Below are 12,760 nucleotides of genomic sequence, written 5' to 3' on the forward strand. Positions count from 1 at the left end.
CTCTGCAGAGCTCGTGAACATCTGGATCACGACCACGCGTGTTTTGTGCCTGCCCTCCCAGAAAAGCATATGCACAAAACCTCCTGAGGTGTTTTGGAATCGGAATGGTTGGGGGGAAAAAAAAAGTTTGAGGCATTAGAAGTAGAAATGGCTTCGTACAAAATGTGGTCTCTGACACCTTCCTATTCTACAGTGCCCTTAAAAAATAGCGTTCGGTAAATACCGGTGAACATCCAGCAGCAGCGCAGATACAAAACGCTTTTTTGGAGTTCTCGCGACAGTATCAAAACGTCAATTTTTTGAAAATTCTACCAGAACAAGTGAAAAATTGTTACATCTCAGAAATCCCGAGCGTGGAACAGGCAGGGTGGCAGGAGGAGTGTTGCAAACTCCTTAAACGTTGCTCCACATTTTAGCTCTGTTGTTTCTGGTGTCTAAAGAATGTAAAAAACCAGAATGAGCAAATCACCACGTAGGATCATGCAAGGGCTCTAGCGCTTTCGTTGAAGAAAGAAAAGACCGTGGGAAATGTTGTTCAGTAACTCTCCACCCCTTTAGTTTGCCAGACCTGGTCAAACCCAAGAGCACCTAGGAGAGGAAAAACTTGGCTCTAAGCTCTCGCAGTTGAGCTAGCCTCCTTTGATCAGTGCGGTATTTTGGGACTGGTTCTTTGCACACCCCTAAGTGATGAGTATCAGGGAGAAAGTAGCTGGGAGACTGGGCAGCGAAAGAAAATATAAAATGCAAGAGTAACATGATCATTAAAACAAAAAACGGAAAGAAAGACAACATAAAAAGAACAGGGTACAGTTAAACTTTCATAATTGCTTTTCTCTCCGAATACACGGTTGTATCTTTCATGCAGCTTTTTCGAACCAGCCATGCACCAAAATAAGCAAAATTGAAAGCTGCAAAAGCTGCAGCAGTGCAAAAGTCCTCTCGGTGTGAGTTATGAAACTACTTCAAGTAGCCAAAAGAAAAAAAATGTTATCCAGCAGCTGCTGTTGAGTTTCTGCTTGGTGCCATTGCAATAGCAAAAGTCTGGTTCAGAAGCACATATCAGAACAGCGGCTTTACCTCAAGCCCACCAACCTGTCTCTCAGAAGATAGGACAGTGACTTTCTTGACCTGGACACACAAAGCGTGTTAAGGTTCAGTTGTCTTGCAATAAAACACAAAGGAACAGCAGAAAACCAGCCCCTGGCAGAATACCCTTCGGCCGCTACAACAGGGTGGAGACACCACCACAACAGGAGAAACAGGTTTGCTTTGCATCGTGATTTACCGTCCCTCCGCGCGTGCAGGTAAAGGGAAACACCCTCCCCGGTAGGTGCCTGGCAAAGATGCATTTCTGGAAGTCCACAGAACGTGTCCACCTCAGAGCAAAACCACTTCAGAGAGTGAAGTGAAATGGGAATTTCCAGAAAGGCAAGTCCAGGGCTGCCACCAACCCTCGCATGGCTGCGGACCACCGCAGCCTTAGATGGGGAAAGCCCACACCACCCCGCTATCAGGAACGGCAGCCCCCCCCCCCCCGACCTCACATGCAGTCACCACGCTTGAAATTCCTCCTAACAACCAGGAATATCATTCCTGAACTGTAGTTGTGGAGCTTGAGAGCCGCCGCCCCCCGCCCCGCACATCCATAAGCCACGTGGCACCGTGGGCAGAGCTCCGCTGCCCAAATTCCTGCAGAATTTACACCGAGGCTCAGCATCCAAAAAGGAAAGTCCATCCAAGTGTTAAGCAGGGTAATTCCAAGCATAATGATCAAGCCCAATCCGTTGATTTTGGGGGGTTTTATTTTTCTAACGGGGGTAAAAAAGGCCTATAAACGTTGTGGCTTTTCTCTATGCTTTGAGAAGCCTGTAGCAAACCTGGCTGCTAAAACCCCTTGAACCTGTTCTGATAACCCTCCTTCCACTGCGAGATTATTTCTGTTTAAAAAGTATCTCCCTTGCAATGGTTTGAAGATGAAATACCAGCTTATCTGCAGTGCTGCGGGCAGGAAGGGGAGAAGCCAGGCTTAAACCAGGAGAGACTCTACGACTGCTGCCACTGCAGCCAGGATGCAATTTTTCAGTTGTAATGAAAAATCACATTCATTATTTAAGAGTCTTATTACCACAGGCTCTGACTACAATGTTACTCACAAGCTTCAAATCTGAGCTAGGTTCCGCCAATATTAATCAGAGAAGCTCTGTTATCCCAGAAGAAACCAGTTGGCAGGCAGAACTCCGCTGCTCCAACTCGGTTTCTTTGAAAAATTACCTTTTCAAGGACATTAGCAGGGAGACTGTGAATGTGTATGGCTACTAACACACAGACACTGTTCCTGTAAGGAGAAAGATTCCCATCACGTATGAACAGCCCTGCTGTAGCCTGAGGAGTCTTCCTGAAGCCTCCACAGCAGATCAGCACCTGCAGATCCTAATGCAAGACTAAACCCAACGACATACCGGATTAACTGGAGAATGAAGTGACTCTTGGAAACTGATACCATCCTAGTGCTTCTCCACAGGGTTATCTGCAATATTCTCTCCTACATAATAATTCCCTTTAACTTAGGTGTTTGGGTTTGGGGATATATTTTTTTTTCCATATTTTGGGGAGATGCATTCCCTGGCACCAGGAATAAGGCAATCCCCAAAACAGCCATGCGAAGTACACCCTCGCACCACGGGTGACAGCAACACTGGGAAAAGCGGCATCAAAACCAGGTGAAGAATTCCTACAATTCCTTCGTTCTTTTCTACCACAAAAAAAAAAAAAAAAAAAATTTAAAACCCCCACGGTTTTACGATACTACGCCTAAAGCGCCAATTCTCTCAGAGACTGTTATACATCCTAGAAGTCAATTTTAACTATTAAAATTCAATGCAACCAAAAACTAAGGGGAGCTGAGGCTCGGTCCTAGGCTGCAAAGCTGTCCCTTGGGAGCTGCGCACGAACACCCCCACGCCGCCGAGGTACTCACTCCATCCGCTCCCGTGGGAATCTGCCCGTTGACGTTGAGGGTTCGGAAAGGGGAGTGAGTGGACAAGCGTTTGTCCCATTCACTCGGCCGAGGCTCCGGGACGGACTCCATGAAGTTCTTCTTCAACTCACTGATGTTGGCGTGATGCCTCTTTATTTCTTCTTGGGTCTTATCTAGATCCTATTAGCAAAAGGACAGGGTGAATGACGAGACACGGAGATGACGCCTGCGATGGCCTACGCTGCCGCATAGCGAAGCTGCGCTCAGCAGAGTTGTTGCCGACTTCCACCAACTGCGCTCACACTGCAAACGCACAAAGGGAACGTCCTCTCTCCTCTTTCCTCTTGTGTTAATGGGGACGAACTGCGATCGGCACGAGTGGGGTCTCCTCCAGGGGCGGGGCGTGCCATCGGTTCGTCCCAAGGTACGCCAAAAGAGATGACAGCTGAGGTGTAATCTCATGGCTTTTCCCCATATGGGTTTTTTTAAAAATTACAATAATATGGGGTTTTGGGTTATTTAATTTAATGCCTTTAAATTGGGTGGGTTTGCTTTCTTTTCCCTCCGCTAGCCTGAATATTCGTGGGTATAAACACAGTTAATCTTTAAGAAAATATTTTCCCCATTTTATTTATTCTCTTCACACCTATTTCTCTTTCATCCTACCAGGAATTATCTTTGGACCGAGAATAACCCCATTACTTTTTCCCCTTCCCTCTCATCTCATCTCATCCCTCCAGGAGCTACCACAGGAGGTTTTAGACTTCTGAAATGAAGACGAGATGAGAGCCCTTTAAAAATCAAACGGAGAATTTACTCTATGCCGGATCAATCCGGAAACTTCTGCTAAAACGGTTCGTCTGGAGAAAGCCAGATTTCTACTCCGTGATGCCAGTTTACAGCATAAATGCACAGACTTCAAGGCAAGTCAGCTCTCCTCAACTTGTTTAAAAATAGCTTTTCCTTGCAAGCAAACGAGAGTTTGTTGAAAACAAAGCTTTTGCATAAAATAGGCATAAGCCAAACAACAGCTTTTGTGGACAGTGCCAAAAAGCAGCAAGCCTCACCCGTTAGAAAGGGGGGAAATAAGGTCAGTAAAAGCATCACTGAGAAATGTCACCGGTTTTGTGCTTTTAGTTGGTACCGGGCCCGTTGGCTTCAGAAGACGGGAGAGCAAATGCACGCCCAGAGGAGGGTCCCCCCACAAACACGTGCGCCCCTGCAGCTCACCCAGGGCACCGCGCCCTCCCGCCGCGGGGCTATAAGCCCCAAGTGCCTCATTAACCACGTCTGTCCTTTTTGGCACGGTTCTGGGGGAGGGAAAAAAGCCAGTTTTGGCCTCTGTCCTGGATGAAAGCACAAGGCAAGTGCCTGCTAGTTGCGGGGGGGGGGAGGGGAAACCACAACTAAGTCTGCTGAGGGCTCCAGGTAAAGCCCTGCCCGGTTCCAGGAGCCCTGCAGCTTCTCCTGGTTTAGAGAAGAGAGAAAGACCACCTTGGCTATCCACCACTGCATGAGGGCTGGTCCTGGGCGGGTTTGCAGCGGAGCTAAAGCCACAAGGAGCTACGTGGAGCCACAACAGGTCTTGAAAGCATCTGGAGGAACAAGCTCGCCAAGCTTTTCCTCCCGGGTTGCCCTTTTTGTAAGGCCACGGAGCGCGGGTTATCGAGCACGGAGCGATAAAAGGCTTTCAATAAAACCAAGCGGCAGCTTCGGCAGCGTGAGGTCTGCTGGAAAAACATCTGATCTGCCAAATGCATGGATTAAAAAAGACAAAAAAAAAAAAAAAGGAATAAAGGGGGTGAGCTGCTGGGGTCAGCCCTTTTCTAGGGGAGGGCTGGAGCACCTGCAACAGAACTGGTGGGGAGGGCAGCGGAGAGGGAAGGGGCTGGAGAAGAGGCTGGGTGCCAGAGCCAAGTATTGCACTAACAGGAAAAAGGGGTTTAGAAGCAATGAAAAAAAGCTCTGTTTGGGGTTGGGGAGATGGAGATGCTCGAGTTGGGCAAAAGAAAGCGACAGGCGCAGTCTTCGCAGTGCTCCAGCGGCGGCTCAACCCTGCCCGTCGTGCTGCAGACCCTCCACTCGTGGCCGAAAGCTTAAGTTGTAGCAGTCAAAAAAAAAAACATATTTAAAAAACGCTAAAACACCCAAAAGCTGCAAAACTTTTAAAATCGAGGTTAGGAGAAGGCAGTTAGTACACTTCGCTTGCAAGAGATACCAACAGGGAAACCCTACCAGCTGCTGGTGCTGCAATTTTGAGTAGAAACACATAACACAGAGTATCAGAAGCCACAAAACGTCTTCCATAACACAGTGTATTTAAAAAAATAATAAATATATGATTGGCATGGTCTGTTCTGAGACCACGCTCGGGCAAAACCAAGTGTAAAGGGCTCCCAAAGCTGAAGGGAACAGCGTACGCCGTGGGACGAAGCAGCTTCTCGCCCGCTCGCCAGCCTCCCGTGGCCATCGAGCCCCCGCATCAGCTCCAGCGGGACCAGGCACCGATGCAGGATGGGGCCCGGGGGGGCGTTACAGACGCTGCAAGGCAAGCGAGCAGCGGGAGGAGGATTGCGACACGGCAAGCTTCGTTGCAACCCCGTCAGCAACGTCCGAAAAGGAGGGCTCGCTCCTGTCTGAAGCCATGTGGACATCGCGGTGGCCCGAACGCCACGGAGGTGACAATTTCGCCTGCAGCTTATCCTGGTTTTTGCATTTTCATAGACTGTCTTTTCCCCCAGGAAAACAATTTATTTCAAGCAAGGAAAAACTTGTAAATGAGCCCTCCCCGCCAGGATTCATGCTGCTGTGAGCACCCAGCGGGTCCAAGAGCAGACCTGAGCTCTGCCAATCATATATTTTGGGTAAGTATGAGAGAATGAAAGTCAGAAGAGGTAGAAGGAAGAATGCCTGCAAACTGTTGACTGTCACCATGCAAAAGCGTATCTAAAGAAAACAAAAAAGGTCTTTCATGCAACAGCATGCAAAAACAAAGGCAGCGGCAGAAGAGGAAGAAAAAAGTTCAGCGCAGATGCAGAAGGTCTAGGGCAAACGCAACTGAAAAAAGCTTCAAGTTCATACAAACCTCCAACATTAAATTGCTATGCCTGATATAAATGTTTTCACCATCTAGCCTCTTTGATCTTTTCTGTGAAAATGAAAGAAAAGGGGGAAACAAAAAAAAAAAAAAAAAAGAAAAGCACAAAAAATTAAAATGTTGTTCTTGCGGGATTGACAAATTGGCAAATTAAAAAAGTTAACTCAAGGTCGGGAGCGCAGCGCTGTGCCAGCGTGGGGCGGGGACCCGGCCGCAGGGACGCCGCCGTGGGGCCACCACCAGGAAATGGGGGTTCTTGCTCATGGAGAATGGGGAAATGCAATGAGTCCTTTAAAGAGACAGCTCCCGGGGGTTCGTCGGCTTTTGCCTCGATTTGCGCCGCTCGCCACAAAGAGACAGTTCACCAATTTTCTGTGGAAGCCTTGCACGAAGTTCATGTTGCCAACAGTGACACGTGCCCGAGGCTGTACTGCCTGGTGTAACTTTTACGAGCTCTCAGTGTGCGCAGCAACTGTGTCTTTACCACCTTTCCCATCGTGGATATGTCCCCTATTATTTAATCAATACCAAAAAAACATTATACTTTTTTTTTTCCATTTCCTGGAATGCACACTTTAGAGTTTTCTTTGTTTTCTAACTAGATTTGTTACAGAGAAGATAAAATTTTATAAATCAAACCAAGCGTGTTTCTCTTGAACATTCATTGTGCGTAATTTTGCAGTCAGACTGTCTGCGGGACAAAAAGCTATTAATTTAAAAATCAAATATTTGATAGTTGCAGTTTAGGAAAAAAAAACCCAAAAACCCAACGCAAAGCGCATGAAGAAATTGGAGCACTGTCTTTTTAAACAGGTTACAGATGCATGAATGATATGGCAAATTTGTTTGGGGAGAGCGTAAAATGGCTAACCTTCCTCATTCTTATCAGCTCTTCCTCTTTTTCTGCAGGCTGCTGCTGTTGGGCAGTGATAAAAAAAAAAAGTTGTTGGTTCATTTCACTATGTTGAACCTCACTGTATAACCTTAAAAAAAAAAAGTGAGCAACCTAACTGAATTATTAGCACAAACCTGGGGCTGGTCACCATTCGTGGTGGGTACTGTGACCTCAATGTGCGTTTTCCTCACCTACATTTAAGAAATAAATTGGTAAAAACATTTCTTGTTAGTAGACTTGTTTCAAGAGACCATTTAGTTTCAAAACACAGCTGCATAAAGTTGGTTTTGAAATGCTGGGTTGAACATGCAAAAACCAACATGCAGACCTCCGGAAAGAGTTAATGACACCGCAGCTCTCTGACAGTCTGTTAGTTAACAGCGCATTTACGATGACTCCTTCAGCTTGAGAATTATTGGCATTGAAAACCAGTGCTCTCTAGTGCTTCAGGAGAAGGGCTTCCCACTTGCATTAGCTTTGCCAGGCAATGTTTTCAAATTTCATTTGCAGCTGAATCTCCCAGGGAAGCCCTTCCCCAAAGCAACATGCTCAAATTAACACAGAACACCTCAAAAATCGGAAAATTATTTGTTACGCTGTTGTTATACCACGTAACGAACAGGTATTACGGTCACAGAGTCAGTGGGAAGAGGCCTCTCTGTAAAATCAAACCTAACGTCGCAAATGAAGTTCTTTGCCGTCCATAGGCAGAGAGCCAAGACTGTCTTAACACTTTAAGGAAAGTATTTTAGGGAAACTGAATTGCCAAATACTCTAAAGGCGAGAGAAGTGTTAAAAGAAGTGATGCAGCTACATTTCAGCAACAGGGTAAATTTGGCAAGTTCAAATCCACAATTTCCTCCCACACCTACATTTAAAGGGGGAAAAAAAAAAAGGTGTTTAAGTGTTTGGGAAAAAAACCCTGTAATAAGTGAGGTGGGATGAATAAAGTTTACTTGTTCTCAGTTTAATGCTAGGGCGGGTGAGCAGCCGTGCAGGGACAGCGCTGCAGGAACTCTGCCACGGTGCACACTCCAGAGTGCCATCCTGAAGATCTCTTCAGCGTTTTCTTTTAAAAATTACGGGTCACACAGCAACCGTCCTTTCTTCACTCCCATCTCCCAACCTTAATTAACAGTGATCTCCCCTGGAGTATGTGGTACAAGACCCACTGCGTGATGTATTATAGCAAAAAATGTGGCTCCAGTAATGCTAGGAACAGCTAAATATTCAGAGTAATGAGAACATTGTATCTTGAGGCATACACCTCTGCTGCCACGCTGGAAGGTCTCAGTCAATCAGATTTGCAGGATATTAAGGACACTGTAATACGAACAATAATTTCTCACATTATTTTCGCTGACGAGAACAATGCGCACAGATCAACACGAACAGGGGTCTCAGACATTTGTAAAAAACCTCAAGTAACGTTTTAAAAAAACTTCATTTAAACAAGAAACCCCCCCCAAGGTCTCAACAGTGCCCCTCTTAACCAAAGCTTTAGTTCAGTCTGCAGAAGCATGTTAACAGCTCTCCCAGAGAAAGCCTATCAGTGTCAGAAACATTTGCGTGCCGATGCAGGGCTGCAGACCAGATCCGTCCCACTGATTTCTCTGGAATTGCTCCTGCTGTGGTACCAGGAATCGGCAGAGGCAGCTCAGCAATGGGTGAGCTCTGAATTCAACTACCATGAACTTCTGTGCAATTCTTGCCAGCTTTTTTTTTTAACCATATATCAGCAAGTTGCATTTAGTCTGAGCGCAACCACTAAAACCCAGCCACCCCAGACCTCCTCCTCCCCCGCAGTCGGAGGGTCAGGGCTGGGATTTCCCTGGGACCCAGAGCCCCTGTACCTCACTCCCACCCGATGCCTGGAATAAACCCCTGGCTGCCCGGGAGGGGAGATGCACAGAGCTGTCGCTCTGGGGCAGCTTCTAGAGCCAATGCCCCAGCCCGGCAAAGCGCAGCCGCCTCCAAAGGGACTCCGCTCTGACCTACCTTCGATGCATCGCCTGGCTCTGGCTTGGCTTTCTCCGGTGGGATTTCTTCACGCCTCACATCGGGTTTCACTGTTTCCTTTTCTACTTTAGAGGCAGCGACCATGTCTTTTGTGTCGGGCTTAGCTAGGCCTGGTTCTGCAGCGTGGCTCTGAGCGATGGCCGGGGCAGAGGAGGGCCGGGGACTCCTCTCGGGGGTTATCACGGCCACTGCTGAGGATGGGGGAGAGACAGACAGGGACACAGTTCAGAGCAGGCAACGCTTCTAAAGCGCCAGGAAAAGTCTTTCCAAATTACAGTGCTGTCATTGAAAAAGAAAGGGAGGAGGAGGAGGGGGAAAAAACGGAAAAGAAATAAAGATGTTGAGCAAAGCGGCTTGTGCATTTAGTACGGGAACTTTGTGATTATTTTCCTTATGGTTTAAATAAAATAAAATAAAACCCCACAACAGATGGTTTATAAAAAGCAAGCTTGCACTCTGCAGAGAAGCCACACCAGAAAGGTGAATCTATTTTTGACACTGTGCCATCGATTTCTGGGTCCTTCCCACACAACAGACACAGAAGTCCATCCCAATGCAGCCGTTAAAACAGAAACCACTTATAGCTGTGGTGAGTTCTTGACTCTTTGGCATCTCCTCAACCAGAAATGGATGGTTTCTGGAAGGGCAACACAGGCTTTCCCCCTTCTCCCCAGTCTTTTCAGCAATTCAGAGGAACAAAAAAAAATAACAAGTGTTGCTCTATAAAACTTTACAGCAACTTCCAGGTGGGTTTCAAAGCAGGCTGAGGCTGCGTGCCCGAGATGGATATCTCCTGCTGCAGATACCCAGCATCTCCAGATCAGTGACAGTGCAGAAATGAACAGCATGCTGCCAAAAAAATCATCATTCCAGAGAAGAATGACAGTCTTAGATACCAGCACTGGGTACACACAAAATCAACTGCCTACTCATTCCTTGGATTCCTGATTTCCCAGACAGTTCCACTCCCTGAAAAGCCTGACACCTCCGAAACACTCACGCCAGTACGGTGCGACAAAGCAAGGCCCAGTTAATTCCCTGTGTGTACCTACAGACGCGATAAGCTACGTGGTTCTCCTGGTGTTGGTTTTAATAGCCATTCCGCTAAAAATATACCTAGTCACCTGAAAATATTTCTTTGACGTGGTCTCATACTCCTGAAGTCAGTTTTTGCAGCAAGGGTCACACTGTGTAACCTACCCCAGCCAACACTGGGTTACCAGTGTCTGTCCAGCTGCTCAAAGGCACCGGAAAACTTGGTGTTAAAAAAGCAATTGTAATTTTAAGTAACTCCTCAGTAAGAATTCCCGTTTGACTGAAAAGATAACTGCGTCTCATCCGTGTGCATAAAACGTGTACAGAATTAAGTACCCACGTGGCCAAAAGCAGACATGGTGGAGGGGCAAAGAACCACCTGAATTTTCAGGGACTGAAATTACACTTTTAAGACAAACTCCTAGACAACACGCCTTGCTGAAAATCCACACTAAGACCCCAAACCACCACCGCCACCTCCTTTACCTCCCCCCACCCGCACTTCAGCACGGCAGTTCATTTCTGTGAGCCAGACACTGCGTCATCCTTTCCGAAGGATAACCGGTGCCGTGTCCCGGTGTCATTTATGCCGCAGAAGCGGTGACAGCCGCCGGGGAGGCCGTACGGAGAGACGGTGAGATGGCAGGGACAGTCAGGACTGGGAGGATGCTGGGTGTGCAAAGCCCTCGTGGTGGTACCTGGCTCCTGTGGGACCGGCTCTAGTTCTCTCATCACCACCATTTTTCCTTCCTCCTCCTCTTCAATTGGGCTTATCTCAACACTGCCAAGAGCACGTTTGGCTAAAAAAGTTATGCAGGTGTTAAAATGCCACCTTGAAGATCAAATCGCAGAGGAAATACTGCTATCAGTAAATCCGCAGGGCACCCCTCTTTAGGGACTCCTGCTTCTCTCGCAGCATTTCAGAGCCTCAAGACACATGGGAAATAAAATAAAAGATCCTAGGCTCTCCTTTTGATATCCAGCAAGGAGGTCTGCGCTCTCCAGAACTGCATTATTTTAACTATATTTTCTTGATTTACTACCTTTGGCTATTATGACACATGACGATTCAAACACAGTAAAAAGCGCTGCTCCAAAATATGAGATTTAAAATACCACCCTGGCCAAGAAAACTGTCCCTGCTGGGAACAAATGTGCCAAGAGGAAGAAAAAGTGCAGGAGGTGAATGAGAAGGGGCAGCTGCAGCAGGAGACCCCTGGGTGTGCTCGTGTCTGACACTGGCTGCTGTCCGCTCTGCTGCAGCCCGGCCCGTGGAATAGCCTCAAGTCGAACAACTTATGAATATTTTATGAAGCACAGGGGCTGGTTTGGCATTTTTCAAAACATTCAAGGAAACGGGTGAAGTTCCCAGTTACCTCCCTCCACAGCTTCAATCTCCTCTTCCTGCAATGACTAACCAACTCTGGTTTTAATTATAATTAGGGTGTATCTGTCTGCAACAGTGAAGTTGCTCTGAAAAAAAACCAAAACCTATATAGGGAAGAAGCTGGCTCCCTAGTGAAGAAAAAAAGCAGAGTGTAGGTGACCTCCAGCAGCCCCAGATCACACAACCTGATTTTCAGGCACCGCACGCTCCCACAGCTCAGGGGAACCAACCTTACAAGAAGGGACGGTAACAGAGGAGCGTTAAAAGGCCACTGCACGCTCATTTCAACATACAGGCACACAGCCAAGCCACGGCATGGCACCTCCTCATCTGCCCCCAATAAAGCAGCGCTCGCGTATCGCACTTGCAAAGCCGAGTATGATTTTAATGGCAACAAACACCACCGCAAACGATGCAACCTCTGGCCTACAGCACTGCATCACTTCAACCCAGCAGGTCAGCCCACGGGCGGCCGTGGGAGCCGTACCGATGCCAAACGCCGCTGCAGCTGTACCTGACCATGGCTGCAACGGCTCCGGTAACTTTGGCTCAGCAATGGGAACCTCCTCTGCCTTCTCCTCCTCCTCCTCTTCCTCCTCTGCAATGGGTTTCATTTCAAAAGTTTCAAGAGCGTGTTTGGCTAGAAAGAGGTCTGCATGCATTAATAGAGTGGTTGGAGAACCGTGTGGACACACGACAGTCACCACAGCAGAGGAAACAGTGAGAGGAGATCCCTCTCCAAGGCAGCGGCTGAGAACAGCAACGGGGTTTTCAAACCAGGCAGCTTAATAGTAATTTTTAACCGTGCAATCACTCATCAGTTTTTCTAGCGCTGCCAGGCCCAACAGGGTATTGGATGAGAGGGGGAAAAACAACACAAATAAGCTTTGCAGGCTTCTTGCCCGGGCAGGGATACGTGGGGACGTGCAAACGGCTGCCGAGCGCGGTGCTAGGACAGGCTCTGCCTGCAAAGTCTGGGGAGATGCAGGTGCTGGCTGGTAAAAATCCATGAAAAACACACGCAGGCTCCTCTAGATAAAAACCTATATAAAAACTAACAGCTTTAATTAAATGTACTTGAGTGATAAACTTCAAATCTAAAAACTAAGAACAGACAGCCATCTAGCCTCGTGTCTTAGAAGTTCATTCTCCACCTTCTGTTTTTACAGCATCAGGCTTTCCCTGGCAGGCGACGCTGACTAGGGAGAATTCAAGGCAAGATAGCGGTGGGGAGAGAGTCTGCCACGTTACTTTATGAAAGCTTGGTCTAGATTTCATACCGGAAAAACAGTGATGTCAAAAGCGTGCTGTACAAAAAGTCAGGGTGGAAGAAGGGAAGTGCAGCAGCAC

The 12,760-nt window shown here is 47.4% G+C and overlaps 1 protein-coding gene across 50 annotated transcripts in view; it reads right to left on the reverse strand.

Moving 5' to 3' along the window:
* The window catches only part of EPB41 (erythrocyte membrane protein band 4.1), a 95,917-nt gene that overhangs the window by 20,220 nt on the left and 62,937 nt on the right, over positions 1–12,760 (reverse strand). For 6 of the 50 annotated variants that reach the window (XR_012663780.1, XM_075114666.1, XM_075114674.1 and 3 more), the window contains exons 13-18: positions 11,898–12,062; positions 8,968–9,179; positions 7,104–7,160; positions 6,946–6,990; positions 6,063–6,125; positions 2,978–3,157 (exon numbers count right to left, since the gene is read on the reverse strand). Coding sequence is in view for 48 of the 50 variants with exons in the window: in XM_075114666.1 (XP_074970767.1) it covers positions 2,978–3,157; positions 6,063–6,125; positions 6,946–6,990; positions 7,104–7,160; positions 8,968–9,179; positions 11,898–12,062 (722 nt within the window). In the remaining 2 variants the exon portion in view is untranslated. The remainder of the gene's footprint in view (positions 1–2,977; positions 3,158–6,062; positions 6,126–6,945; positions 6,991–7,103; positions 7,161–8,967; positions 9,180–11,897; positions 12,063–12,760) is intronic. The other 44 variants (XR_012663781.1, XM_075114691.1, XM_075114682.1 and 41 more) reach the window with 22 other exon arrangements.

Source organism: Phalacrocorax aristotelis, chromosome 20, assembly GCF_949628215.1.
Source record: "Phalacrocorax aristotelis chromosome 20, bGulAri2.1, whole genome shotgun sequence".
Taxonomy (NCBI): Eukaryota; Metazoa; Chordata; class Aves; order Suliformes; family Phalacrocoracidae; genus Phalacrocorax; species Phalacrocorax aristotelis.